Genomic DNA, 14,641 nt, shown 5'->3' with positions numbered 1-14,641 from the left:
GCAAATGGGTTTTTGTTTTAAAGTCTGGCCCATGGTAAGATATTTAATGAAACAGCTCCCTAACACATTTTGTATTTGGGGGGTAAAATGTTCATACCCTGGATCCCCCTTTCTAGTAATGTGGCCTAAGAATATTATTTGTAATTCTGGCCAATTTTTTATATATAAAGATGTTCTCTACTGTATAATTTATAATGCTGAAAATTTGCTTATAACTAAGTATATTTGTCTGCTTTCTGTTCCTATAATAAAATATCCAAGTCTAGGTAATTTATAAAGAAAAGAGGTTTATTTAGCTCACAGTTTTGGAGGTTCAAGAAATTGGCTCAGCTCTTGTGAGGGGTCCTTTGGCTGGGTCACATGGAAGATGACATCATGGCAGGAGTGTGCGGAGGAAGGCAAAATAGGAAGGCAGAGAGTGAATCAGGGATCAGACTTGCTCTTCTGTAACAATCCACTCTCACGGGCACTTAATTCCCTCCATGAGACCAGCATTTACTTGTTCTGATAACAGTGGCTTCCGTGACCTAATGACCTTGCACTAGGTACCACCTCTTAATACCACCATCCTGGGGACCAAGCTTCCAACACAGGAACCTTAGGAGAATGAACCACATCCAGACCCTAGCACCCCAAGTGCCCAGCATGGAGGAAATGATAGAACAACCTTGTTGATCAATACGATGAAATATTTTTTGTGGCCACGATAAACTTTGGAAGGTATTTAGTGTTGTAGCTCTAGAGCAAGTTAATCTACAAAATCACAGGAGGGTTTTCTCCAGAGACTTGCACTGGATGAAAAAAATAACAAGCCATTTCCAAAAGGTTATATGACGAACCATTCCACTTACATGACATTCTTGAAATGACAAAAAGTGTAGAAATATAGAACAGACCTGTGATTGCCAGGGGTTAACGGAGAAGCGGAAGAGGGAGAGTGTTGGTCCTGGCTGTGCGAGGGTCCCTGGGGGCTCTTGGTGGGGATGCAGATGCTCTGTACCTTGGCCACAGCAATGGCGGCGTCTTGGTCGTGACGTCCTCCTACAGTTTTACGAGAAGTGACTATTGGGGGAAGGTAGGAAAAGGGCACGTGGGATCTTTTTTTCAGAACTGCATGTCAATCAAAAAGTTTCTCAAAATAAAATGTGCAATAAAAAGAAAATCCCGGGACGTTAAAAAAAAATGTGTGTATAAAGACGTCAGCTGCATTGGAAGAATGCAAATTTGGGGTGCCTCAGAGTGGAGGATTATAGGTAACGTTCTGTCCTGCTCTGTACTGTATTTTTATGTACTCCACAGGGAGCCTGATCGTAGGTTTTTATTTCAAAATAATGTTAGACCTACAGAAAAGGGGCAGAAGTAGTCCTGAGAGTTCTCAGACTCCTTGTCCATTGTCCACGAATGTGATTGACATCTGAGAGAGCCCTAGAGCAAGGATCCACACGAGAATCGGCACTGGTGGACTTCCATCGCCGGCCTTCCCAGTCCTGGGGGCCTCTCCAGTGTTTGCAATTGCCTCCTCTTGGCCTTTCGTGGCCTTGGAGGTTACTGGTCAGTTACCCTGTGGAAGGCCTTCCCTCCCAGCTTGTCCGCTCATAATTACCTTGAATCGTGCATTTTTTGGCAAGTAGAGCACGGAGGGTGATGTGGTGGCCTCTGTTCCCCATTCGAGGGGGACTGTATTGCTGATGTCCAGTGACTCTCATTTTGACCACGATGGCATGGTAAGGTGGCATGTGCCAAGTTTCTCAGTCACTATTTTTTCCCCTTTGTGATTAGTTAGCGTACTGGGGAGACCCTTGAGGTTTTGCAGGTACCCTGTCTCTCCTCAAGCTTTCCTCCTCTGATTTTAGCACCCATTGGTACCTCTGTAAGTTATTACTGCCCTGTTTGCATAAGAGGGACTTTCTGTTTCCTGCACCCCTTTTACATTCATTAATGAGGATTTCTTCTCTCCCTCCCCAACCATATACTGGTGCCTTCAGGTATCAGGAGGGCTCTAGGGATGTTCATCTCATCCTCTGGTTTGCAATTCCATGTGGTTGCTCACATTGTTCCAGCTTGGGCTATTGGGAGCTCAGGTTAACTCCCCGGCCCTTCGACTTGCCCCCGGGGCACTTTGAACCCTTCTTTATATTCTAGCAGTATAAGATGCTGGAGGCTCATCTCCAAAGTCCCCTCTGAAATCAGCCACTTCTCCCAGGAGCTGGGCTTCCTGGGCTGGTTGAGTGGTATTTAGAAACCATGGTCTGAGCGCTGGATGTGCTTGTTGCTGTTGGGACATCTTTGTTTCTAGTCCTCGTCAATAAAAGAGCTAAGGAACACATGCACGCACACACACACACACACACACACACACACACACACACACACCTCTTCTGCACACACAAATCAATATTGATTTTTATTAGCTGTTTCTCTCTCTCCATCCCGTAGACACGTCTATCTGCCTGATTTTCAAAACATTCCTTTAATTCCAGGCCAAAGCCCCAGGGTCCCTCAGGGACCTCTGACAGCTCTCACTGTGGACGGAAGGTCGACTGCCTTGTCCAGCCCTTGCCTACGCAAGTGCTGGTTTCAGGATTGCTGTTCCCGGCCCCTGTGCGAGATAAATATAACCGCAGCACAGTATTTACATGGAGTCCTTTAACCTTAGAGAATCCAGTCAGAATAATGCTGTACGCAGTTGCTTAAGGCTGGCTTTTTAAACCTCTCACTTCAGTGGGGTGTTATTCATGTGGAAGAAGGAGGCTGTGTGCACTGGTTACTGCTTAAATTCCGTTTTGAGTTCTCCAACATGTGATTGATCTTAACTGTTTATTTTTTTTTTTTGCATCGTACACATAGATAAGCTCAGAGAAGTATGCACCTTTCTCATCCTTATTCCCGGATTCTGTTCCCAGTTCCTCATTCCCCCTGTTCCTTCCGTACCCGTCTGCAGTTGTTCAATTCCTGGTTGATCCTTCCTGTATTTCTTTTGTACAGATGAGCCAACACATAGTTGTGATTTTTATCCTTTTTTTTCTTTTCTCTTCCTATATGAACGACAAAATACTCTAGGTCTCCTTTGACACTTTTTTAAAAAAGATTTTTTAATAGTTGAAGACGGCCAGCGTGCCTTTATTTTATTTTATTTTTTATGTGGTGCTGAGATCCAGCCCAGTGCCTCACCTGTGCTAGGCAAGTGCTCTGCCACTGAGCCCCAGCCCCGGCCCTTCTTTTGCACTTTTTTGCCCACTTAACAGTATATCGTGGGAGTCATTCCCTATCCGTTCACAGAGCCCTTCCATAATGAGCTTTTTAAACTCTGGTAATTGGGGGGGAAAAAAAAGTTCTAGTAGATGAAGGGTCAGTTTTAAAATTCTAGTGATGATGATAAATGGCAGAATCTTTCCACTAATTGAGCATCTGCTGTATGCCATGCTCTGTACTAAGTGCTTAATGTAGGTCATCTCGTGGACTACTTACCAGAGCCCTGGGAAATAGATGGCACTTGAAATTCGTGGATGAAGAAACAGGTTCGACAATATTTAGAAACTTGCTCAAGGACATAGACCCAGAGCTGGAATCGGAAGGCAGGGCTCTCCCGGGTTTGTGCTTTGAGAAGGGTTCACCAACGCCATTAGGGTTGTTCCAGGTGGAAACAAGACCACGTGGGTTTTTAAAACCTGGACACGTCCCAGGCTTTTACGTCCTGTTGACTGTGAATCAGCTGCTGCCAAAGTGGGCATGTTACAAAGGGCAGGAACACGGAGGTGATTCAGGGCCTGTTTGTTCCAAAGAAATGGCCCTTCCTTCTGGGAGGACTTGTAGGTCCTGCTTCTAAGACAGGAAGCAAGAGGGCTGCTCAGTGGAGCCTGCTACCTGGACGTGGCCACAGATCCTATCTTAACACCTCCCAATCACCAGCCAGTGCAGTGAGCGCCATTCACAAGAAAGTGCATTACCCCACAGAGCCGTTTGGTTTAGCAGGACACTCCATCAAGCCCGAGTTACAACCGTTTCTGTCCAGACTGTTTATATGGCGGGAAGGCAAGATGAATTTCTTCTTTTGTGGAAAGTGACACACCTTGGGCAGAGAAGCCGTGCCATCGAGTTGATTGGGATCGTGGCTTCTTGGAGTCAGGGGTGCCCAGGGCCTCACCCCAGCTCTGTGTGACATTGGGCAAGTCACTGGATCCTCAGAACGCATCTGTGAAATGGGGATGAGCACTTGACGTCTGTGATGGGGGTCCCCAAGGCCGTCCGAGATGCAGCAGTTGTCCTAGGATTCACTTAACCCCGCGTATAGTCATGTACTTTGACCCCGATTTATTCCAGGGAAAGGATACAAAGCAGAATCCACAGAGGTAATGGGGGTGGGGGGGAGTGAAGACCAGAGCGGAGCAGGCCCTGGTCCCTTCCACAGGATGCCTCTGATTCCCTCGCAGTGGGTGGTGACATGTGTGAAGGGTTGTCTACGGAGCAGGCGCATTAGCGGGTCAGTGCCCAGAGTGTTTATCCTGGACGGCCGCAGGAGTCCCCTCGGCCTCACATGTCCCCAGATTCCAGACTCTCAAAAGGAAAGCAGGTGTCAGCGCAAACTGTTCCATTGGCTGAACACTGTAGGCACAGGGAGCTGCTCTCTTCAGTTACGGTGGAGGGACCCTCCCCAAATCCAGGTTCCCAGGCTCCAGCCAAGCAGGAGCACCCTGGCCTGCAGGCCTCTGGAAGGAGGGCCGTGTGCGGGCGTGAGCTCCTCTGCTTGCCTTCCCGTTGGGTGGCCGCTGGGGGATTAGAGGAGATAATCCGGGCACAGCGCTTGGCGTAGGGCCTGGTACAGTGAGCGCTCGCTAAATGTCAACCGTGATTACGTTGACACCCGGGAAGGAATTTCAGTGGATTCTTCAGCATCTTGAGATGCAAGCTCAGCCATCGCCCGCCGGCTCACCCGTCCATCCAGTCCTTCCTCTGTTTGGCACCTGGGGTTGGGTGCCTGGGGGTGCAGAGGTTGTGTGGGACAGGATCAGCCGCTCCCTTCCTTGGAGGTGCTGTATGTGGGGGTCGGAGCTCGCTGGGCATCCCAGGTGGGGGTGGGGGTGGGGGTGAGCATCCCTCCGAGACCCCCAGGTAAACCTGCAAGGGCTCCTTGCACTTTCAGAGGGGACAGGAGGAAGACGCGGTGGCCTGAGACCTTACCGTCCTGATTGACGTCTCGCTGTTTCTCTGTCTTTTTTCCTCTCTGCAGCTAAAGCGAAGTCCAAGTGCGGCCCCACGTTCTTCCCCTGCGCCAGCGGCGTCCACTGCATCATCGGCCGCTTCCGGTGCAACGGGTTTGAGGACTGTCCTGACGGCAGTGACGAGGAGAACTGCAGTAAGTGCGGAGGACTGGGACCCTGCCATCCCTGACCTTTCCAGCCAGCCAGGTTGTCCCCTCTGGCCACGCCATCTCTGCGCTGCCCACCTGCAGCTGGCTCTCCTGCTCCTACCCACAGCCTGTCTTTGCCGCTTCTTCCTGGTGTTTATGTAAATGCTCAGCTGCAGCTTCTGGGGGCCTTACAGGTGCACCATGCCTGAGCAGTTCCCACACTAGCCCTGCAAACGCAGGTGTCTTGTCCCCAGTGAACACACGAGGAGCCTAGAGTGAGGAGAGCCATTTCCAGCTTCACTCAAACCCTCACCTGGTGGACTCTGACTCAGTACCCCGTGTTCATGTTCTTGCTTGCTTTCCTTCCTACTTTGAACTCTCTTAAAAATGCTTATTATACGGACCATAAGAATATGTTGTTGAAAAAATGACGAGTAGAATGACGTTGTTGACTGGGTCTGCCCTGGTTCCTTTTTCCTGCTGTATAATAGTCCATGATATCAGTATATGGACAGACAGATGTGCACACAGAGATAGACACACGCACACACACACACACTGTCACCTCTGCTCTGTCCCTCCTTGCCTCAGGGCAGTCTTGTTGCTGGGCTTGATTTCTGTTTGGCCTGGGTACATGCAGGCATTCCTGTTTCCACAGTGACCTTAGACTGCAGCCTCTGTGACCTTCAGGTGTCTCTGCCCCACCTTTAACATTGTCCTAGCTCTCCCGGCAAGTGCTTCATCCCTGCTGCTGCTGGTCGCCCTGGTCACTGGTTCTGCTTCCTTTCCCCTGCCCGTTCCACTGCTTGACCTTCTGTGCCTGTTGTGGGAACTGAGCAGATCCACACATTTCTTTTCTGTGCTCATGTTTTTAAGCAGTTTGAGGTTTTAGCCCAACTAAGAGGAAGGTACCGGGGTCCCCTATGCCCTGCCTCCCCCTGAGAGCCTGCCAGGGTCAGCACCCTCACCAGAGTGCATTGTTACACCTGGTGACCCTGCAGCCACATGTTGTCACCTCAGTCCCTAGGACATGTTAGGGTTCCCTCCCGATGTCGTCCATGCTGTGGGTTTGCACAGACGTGCAGTGACACATATCCACCCCTCCGGCCTCCTGCAGAATCATGCAGTGGCCTAGGAACCCTCCTCCACTGCCCACTACTCCTCCCTGTCCACCACCCGCCCACCACCCGCCCACCACTCTCATAACTTTATAAGATTCTTTTCTTCTGATTATTGTAAAGAAGTTAGGAAACAAAGTGTAACGAAGAAACCAAACGGCCCAGGGCCCATAAGTCAAAGTGAAGTGCTTTAATGTGTGAGCAACTTGGTGCCAGTCTACCTTCCCTCTTTCCACACATGTACAAGTATGTGTGTTTGTGTGTCTGTACAGATACACACGCATGTGCACACACTCAGTACACACACACACACACACACACACACACTCCTGTAATGGACTCAGTTGTGATGTGCTCTTCGTTGTGACCGTTTTCTCGTGTTATTCATTTCTTTCTAAGTCATAAGTCTCGGTGACTCGGAGATGGTGTGGATGCACTGATCTTCCCCTGGCCTCTGGTTCTGTTTTAAGTCCCTGGAGCGCAGGCATCTGTCTGCTGTGCTATTTGGGCAGCTCCAGGGAGCTGTCAGTCACAGGGCCCCTCCTCGTAGGAACACAGGACGTTTCCCCCACGTGCCTTCTCCTAGGGCTGCCTGTCATCTCTGGCTCTCAGCTGGCAGAGGCCTGGCACAGCCGGGGGACTGTTGTGTGGGTGGTAGGGTGACTGACACCCCCCTCGGCAGGGAGCACACAGGTCACTCACAGGAGCTGGAGGTGGGTGTGGGTAGGATCTGCTCGCGGATGGTTTCCTGGTCTCTCAGCCCAAGTGCTGAGTGCCTGCATCCCAGGGTGGTTGTTGGTTGTGAGAATTAGACAACGTAGTATCCGAGAAGGGCTTCGTCTTGTGGCTGGCCCAAAGCCATTGATATAAAAAATAGTGATCTAAAACAAAAGTGCGCGTGGCTAAAGGCAAAACCATATTATTAGGATTTTTGCCTTTGGCTTGGGATCTCCAAGGACATACTTCTTATATATTTTATTTAGTCCTTTAGGAAATGAGAACAGCTTGGCCTCAGCTTCCTACTGTCACGGGATCTTATCATCTAAGCTGGAAGTGACACACACACACACACACACACACACACACACACACACACACACACACACACGAGATTAATCCAGGGGCAATACAAAGCAAGCGCTGCACATCCTAATGTGTATATTCAAAAGTGACTGTGTCATCCCATGCTCCTTGCCATAATTCAGGGCACTATAAGATTCCCAAGTTTGGATATTGCCCTTCAGTTGACCAAGGGAGTCCATTATATTCCTTATACCCATTCCAGATCACATCAGTGGGGATTAAACCAGCGTTACCCTCCCTTACACCTGTCATTTAAAATTCGTGGTTCTGGGGCAGGGGATGTGGCTCAAGCGGTATCGCTCTCGCCTGGCATGCATGCGGCCTGGGTTCGATCCTCAGCACCACATACAAATAAAGATGTTGTGTCCAAGAACTGAAAAATATATATTAAAAAAATTCTCTCTCTCTCTCTCTCTCTCTCTCTCTCTCTCTCTCTCTCTCTCTCTCTCTCTCTCCCCTCTCTCTTTAAAAAAAATAAAAATAAAATAAGATTCGTGGTTCTAACTCACTCTTTTGAAGACTGGAAAATAAAAGGAAAGAGTCAAACACTTATCTTTCCTTTCCTGTATGAATTGCACCTTCCAGTAACCAGAGGGCGGACTTATTAAGTACATTTTTTTTTTTCTGTAAGAATACTAGCTAATAGAGGAGCGGTAGAGTGAGGGTATGTATTTCTGTTTCCTAACCCCAATGAAGCCTGGATCCAGTTAGTGGTCATCAGTGGTTGCTGAAACCCTTGGGTGGAAAATTGATGTGGAGTTTTATGTGATGGATCAGGCTGAAGGCACCTGTCCGTCTTTTCAGACAGCTGTGAACTGATGTTGCACCACTTCAATGGAACGTGGAGACTTGACTGTGGGCTCGTTAGGTTGTGGCTGTCACATTGCCCATCGCCATTCATTCAAGAGAGCCACAAGATGGGGTTTTAATTTTTCACTTTAAAGTATCCAGTGTACTTTCAGGGATTCTTGAGAAAAGACTATCGTTCCCGCTCCAGTTCTTTCCCTCCCTCCTGATGTTCCACGTCCTCTTCTGGGATCCTTCCCTCTCTGTCTGAAGAACTTCCGTTAGCCGTTCTTTTAAAGCACGTCTTCTGGCAACAGATTCCCTCAATTTTTCATTCTGATAACGTCTTTATTTCAGCTTCATTCCCGAAGGATATTTTTATGGTGTTGGAAATTCGGGGTTAATCCTCCTTTTCTCTAAGTACTTCAAATGTGCCTCTTCTTTTTGGCTTCTCTGATTTCCAAAGATACATTTATAGTCATTTGGATTGTTTCCCCAAAGGTTATGCCTTGAAGTATGTATTTTTTCTTCTTTTCTCTTTTTGTCTCTACTTTTCAGCATTTAGATGATGGTGTTGACTGTCTGTGTCACAGGTGTATTCTGCTCAGAGTTTCCTGGGGTTTTGTCGTTTGCTGTACTTTGTACATTTTCAACTCTTCAATATTTTCTAAGTACTGTCCTCTTTTTTCTTTCCTGATGGGATTCTGATGACAACAATGTCGGGTCTTCTGTCACTGTCCCACGAGTCCCCGAGTCATTTTCTTCTTGTTCAGGTTGGATTATTTTGATTCTTTCTTTGGTCCCCTTCTTTGCAGCTTATCCAGTGTTGGATTTGGCTTTAAGTTCAGTTGCTGTGTTTTTCCCTTTTGAAATTTCCTCTGGGTTCTTCGGTCTTCCATTGCTTTGCTGAGACCGTGTTTATCTGTTTGTTTCAAGGGGGTTTGGGATTGCTTGTTAGAGCATTCCTAAAATAGCTGCTTTAAATCCTTCGCCATGGAAGTCTGACATCTGAGCGTTCTTATCCTGGTTCTCCATGGGGCAAGTGATTTCAGATTATATTCTGGGTATTTTGAGTGTCCGACACTCTGGATCCTTAGATTTTTGTTTTAGTAGGCAAATGACTGGTTGGGTCAAACTGCATGTCTCTACCTCTGTGGGCTGTGGTTTTAATAGTTTTCAGACTGGTTTTTTGCGGCACTGTTTGGATCTTTCCTGCATGAGCACCCCCAGTATGTCTCTCTGTGAATTAATTCTCAATGACTTTGGTGCACTCATTAGGACCAGATCCACTCTGGTGCAGCTTGGGGAACAGCCTAGGAGTTCAGAAACATCTCTATGGCATGACTTTCAAGATCCTCTCCTTGTTCTGTCTGGCCTTTTCCAGTTTCTGAGACTCTAAGGACAGTGGGAAGGATGGTAAATTCACCGCCATTTTGCTGATAGTTCAAATTTCGGTCTTCCCCACTTGGGCTGCTCCAAATCACTTAACAGAGTCTGTAGAGAGCGGCTGCCTGCCTCCCAGCCTGGCTTCTATGGCTGCCTTCAGTAGGAGAGCCAGAGGGAGGTGGGATTCCTGTCTCTGCCCTGTCCTAGGAATCTCCCAAAAGCCAGTTCTCGCTGCACAAAAAGAGACACAACTAGACGTTATTTGGCTTCTGATGGAAGGCAGCTGGAGCCCCCATCACCACCGAGAGGTGCTTCTGCCAACAGCGTCCCAGCTGAGTCTGACTGAGCCTCTAAATCTCACCATTAGTTCATAGGAAACTCAGGGAGAGAGGAACACGGTAATGAACCCATGGGGAGGCACACTGCCAGATGCACCGTGTGGGGGATTCTTCAGGGCCCAGTTTCATCCATAAATAAATTCTAAGAAGAAACAATAGAGGAAGAGGGGACCATGGATTCAAAGAGGCCAGGAGATACATTAACCCCGTGCAGTGTGCGGATCTTGTTTGAATCCTAACTCCAAGTAACTAAGACATTCCCAACATTTATTTTTGCATTTGTTTGGGGAAAAAAAAATCCCCTAATAAGATGATCTAAGAAACGAAATTGAGATAATCGGTGATTTTTGAATGGCAGTTGGATATTTGATGATAGGAAAGCGTTGTTGTTAATGTTTTTTTTAAGTTTGAGAATGGTATCGTGACTATTTTTTACAAATCCATATCTTGTAGAAATATGTATTGAAGTCTATAAAGATCTGATTACGTGAGGTCTGGGTGTGCTTGGAGCCAGTCCCACCAGGTCAGGGAGGGTGATCAAGGGTGGGGCAAACAGAACTGCCCGGGAGTTGGTAACTGTGGTAGCCAAGTGATTGGTGCATGGGGTTCATCACACCAGCCTCTATTTTTGCATGTGTTTGGAAAAAAAAATCCCCTGATAAGATGACCCAGGAAATAGAGGAAAGATAAAGGAGTGGTTCTGCTGGGTGATTTCTTGGCTTGAACAGGTGGCTTCCAGAGTCCCATTAGAGTCTGATTTAGCAGCCTTGGGTTTTCCCAGCGTTTGCATTTTCTTTCACTCTCAGGAGTAAGGATCAGCAGGACCAGGGTTCCCTTTTGGAGCCTGAAGGTTCTGAGGTTCTCCTCTCCTTTCCCTCCCTTGGCTGTATCTGCTTTCCCTTCTCCATTTTGTTTGGACCTTCCCAACTGGAGGGAGGCCCCAGGTCCACTGCCCGTGCGGCTCTCAGGATCCTCATTGAGGGAGGTGGGGACTCCAGCTGTGAACCGGGACAGCCCTGTCTGGTGCCCACCGTAGCAAATTCATTCAGGCCGAGCATCCCCTGTTCCTGCTTTGGCAGAGTTATGTCCTGCGACATAACCACCCTGTCCTGCACTGCTCTCTTCCCGGGGATGAATCTGCCTGGCCCCTGAGCCCAGCAGAAGGGCCTCCCCGGTCTGTCTGTCTTGCTGTTCACAGAGCCCCACGGTGGGTGCTGGCCTAGGTCTGTCCTTGTGCATTTCCTCTTTGCCCCTTAGCTGGACTGGGTGGTCTGGGAATCTCCATGGGGAAAACGCTTCCTGCCAGTGCTCCCCAGCCGTGTCATTGAGTCTCCTTTGGTGACCTGCTTCCTGGGGAAGCCTCCCTGGTTTGCCAGGGCTGGCTTGGAGCATCCTGTGGGTTCCCCCGCACAACCCGAGCCTTCCTCAAGCAAAGGGCACCTGGAGAGGCGGCCTGCCTTGACCCCCTTGTGGGAAATGACTTCTGCACTCTGCACCCTGTGCTTGTCTGTTCTCTGCTCTCAGCACTGTTGGTCTTCTGCCTTCCCTGCTGGATTGGCAGCCGTGAGATGGTACTTTGTTCCCAGCCGAGCATGCTGCAGCCTCAGCCTTAGCAGGTGATAGATTACGTACAATAAATAGGACTTCTCCTGCTGCATCTCCATGTCCTGTTGACTGGACTCTCCGTCCGGAATGGAAGCTTTTTAAGAACAGAGATTGAGATGTGCTTTATCTCCAAAGCTTAGTAGAGTGCTTTGTTTTAAGGAAATAGTCAATACGTGACTGTTGAATGAACGCATCTAGTAACTAGTCAAATGAAGGGCTGAGGAAGACGGGCCGACTGGGGCAGCCTCCCTTCCCCACCGCAGTCAGGGTATGTTCTTAAACTAGGGACATCTGAACCCTCCCCTGTGTGCCGGGGTGCGCCCAGAGTGGGTTTGGCCTTACATTGCTCACTAACCCCAGCTCCTGCCTTCTTTCAGATTCTCATCTTCTTTCCACAATCTCTGTGCCAGACACCACGCAAGATGCTGCAGGGATGACAGAGATGGGTCAGACACAGACCCTGACATCCTTGAGCTTATACTCAAGTAAGAGATCCAAAAATACTCATCTCCTCCGATGATAACGTGGAGTTGACAGTGGGGAGCGCCATGGGAATCAGGGATGGGACACATTCTTTTCCTCGGGGCTCCTTAGTGGGGGTGGTTGAAGGAAATGAGCTTAGGAGGGTGGGTACCATTTAAAACGCAGTCCCATGGGGTCTTCCGGGCGAGGGCCCAGGTGAGTCTGGGAGATGTGCACGCTGCCCAGGCCGCATGAACCACCTGGGGCACTTATTGAGCACCTCCTGTGTATGCCTTTCCATATGCTTCATGCAGATGGGATTCGTTGTGGGTAGGTGGTGGTATCATCCCCCTTTCAGATATATGGAGACATGGAAAGGGAAGCAACCTGTCATGGTCACATAATTAGTAAGTGATAAATTGTGATGTCAACGCAGGGTCTGAACTCTTAACCACTACCCTAATGCACATTAATAATGATAATCGGCATGTAGCGAGCACCTATTCGGGGTGCCTTGACCCTCAGCACCCTCCAGGTGCTACATCTCCATCCTGGAGAAGACGAAGCTTGGTGTAGCACCATCGTCCCCAGTTGTGTGGTTTGCAGGGCAGTGGGGGCTGGGGAGACGAGCTCCCCAGGGAGGCCAGGATTACCCATTGAGTGGTGGTCAACCACAGGACAGGGGGACAGGTGGGAATTTGGGGGGATGGTGACAAGGAGTTTTCTATTCGTGTGGTAAAAGGGGACTTCTTAAGTCCTGCCGGAGACAGATTGCCTCATTTCCTGTCTTGAAGCCGCTCAGCTGCTTTTGGGTGACCACAGTGGTCCCTTGGCCCGCTCCTTTAGATGTGGTCCAAGTAGATGCGCCAGTTTAATTCACCGCTAAGCGGTTCCCTTAACTCACGCCTCCCTCCCTCCGTCATGGCAGAGAGAGACGCGTTCTCTTTCCTGCATATTGTGGGTTGGAAAATTAGACCATTAGAGCCCTGTTTTTCTTGTGCTAATAATACCCAAGGAGCTTTGGAGCCTACAATTGAGTAAGTTGACTCCATAGACGATTTTCTCCACCTCCAGTGAAATAAATACGGTAACAGTGTTCCTCTCCCTAGTTAACTGAGTCAAATAATACATTTTTTGTTTCAAGGAGTGCGTAGTAAGCCATTCTTTGCAAGGACAAAGAAAACATAAACCTTTGGAGCACAGTAAATATTACTAGAGACCCTGGGCCATAACACCCGATAGTACGCAGGGTCTCCTTTCTGTTTGTTGAGCGGTGACTATTTGCAGGTTCTGAGACAGTCCCCTTGAGCCCGGGTCACCAAAGCCTCCAGCATTGGTCCATGTGAACTGGTGCCACAGTCTGACTGAGCCTGTCAACAGCTGCAGAGGACATGGGAGGACACTTGAAGTGTCTGGGGTCTGTAGGGGACATCGGCCACCCTGGTTAGGTGACTCGAAGCCTTGTGCCTTTGAATCCTGTCATTGACCAGAATCTCTTGTCCATGTCTGCCTTGTTTGGTAGCAGCTCAGGGTCACCCTTAGGAACAGTCGTCATGGTTTAGACCAGGCTCTGACGCAGGGGCTGGGGGAGGGGAGGGGAGCGAGGGGATTGCCTTTGGCTCCTTTGTAGAACTTTCCAGTCTCTTTGGAAGCCGTGCTAGGCTTTTGGAATTCTTGGGTTGTCTTTTTAAGGTTTTATGTCCCCTCCCAGGTTGTCAGCTTTATGTTTTTCTTGCTGTCCGTTTGTCTGCAGGGTGGGCAGGAGCCTCCCCTCTCCCTTTTCATTGGCTTTGTCCTTGGGAACTGGGAATGAAGCTTGGTGGGACCCGGGTCAATGGAGAATCAATAGGTGCTGCGGGAGGTGGAGGCTGGAGCGCTCTCTGTGAACTCCTGGCAGTTGGAAGGCGTGAACCTGGCTGTGCAGGTTTTGACGGGAGCCCTCCTTGCTGGCTTGCTGCTGGGGTGGGGGTGTACTTCTCTGCCTTCTCTCCCGCTCCGTTCCTCTGGCTCACGTCTTAGGTCTTTCTGTGGCCTGTGGAGTCACAGAGGAGAGACCCAGGGAGGAGCTCAGGTGTGGCTCTTTACAAGCGTGCACCCCCTCTTTTGTCAGAGATGCTGAGGCAGCTGTTGGTGGACAAGAGGAAAGGAGACCAAGGGAACGGAAAGCCAGTGTCACAGAAAAGATGAGACTGTAGCAAAGAACTGTAGCAAAGCTTTTGAAAGTAAAATAAAATGAGCACCTGTGTTCCCAACACCCGGTTCCAAGCAACATGCTGTGGGTTGCCTTCTTTGCTTCAGATTAAAAAAAAAAAATGTTATCAAATATAATTAGAAGTCTGCAGCAGGTCCCTCTCAGATCCATCCTAGTCCCTTCTCTCCAGAGGCATCCACTGCCCTGAACATGATGGTGGTTTTGGTCATATGAGTTTGTATTGATTCACTGTCTGTCTTTGTGTCTTTTAATAACAAATGACATTTTTTGCACAGATAACTTCATATAAATGATACAGCACTAT

The 14,641-nt window shown here is 48.9% G+C and overlaps 1 protein-coding gene across 5 annotated transcripts in view; it reads left to right on the top strand.

Annotated features, from left to right (window-relative positions):
* Positions 1-14,641, top strand: part of Ldlrad3 (low density lipoprotein receptor class A domain containing 3) — a 253,725-nt gene that overhangs the window by 131,819 nt on the left and 107,265 nt on the right. For 4 of the 5 annotated variants that reach the window (XM_078046229.1, XM_078046228.1, XM_078046227.1 and 1 more), the window contains exons 4-5: positions 5,228-5,353; positions 12,041-12,148. In XM_078046229.1, the coding sequence (XP_077902355.1) occupies positions 5,228-5,353; positions 12,041-12,148 (234 nt within the window). The remainder of the gene's footprint in view (positions 1-5,227; positions 5,354-12,040; positions 12,149-14,641) is intronic. The other variant, XM_078046224.1, reaches the window with a different exon arrangement.

The sequence above is a fragment of the Ictidomys tridecemlineatus genome, chromosome 4 (genome assembly GCF_052094955.1).
Source record: "Ictidomys tridecemlineatus isolate mIctTri1 chromosome 4, mIctTri1.hap1, whole genome shotgun sequence".
NCBI classification, from domain to species: Eukaryota; Metazoa; Chordata; class Mammalia; order Rodentia; family Sciuridae; genus Ictidomys; species Ictidomys tridecemlineatus.
This window is presented reverse-complemented; position numbering and strand designations above follow the sequence as displayed.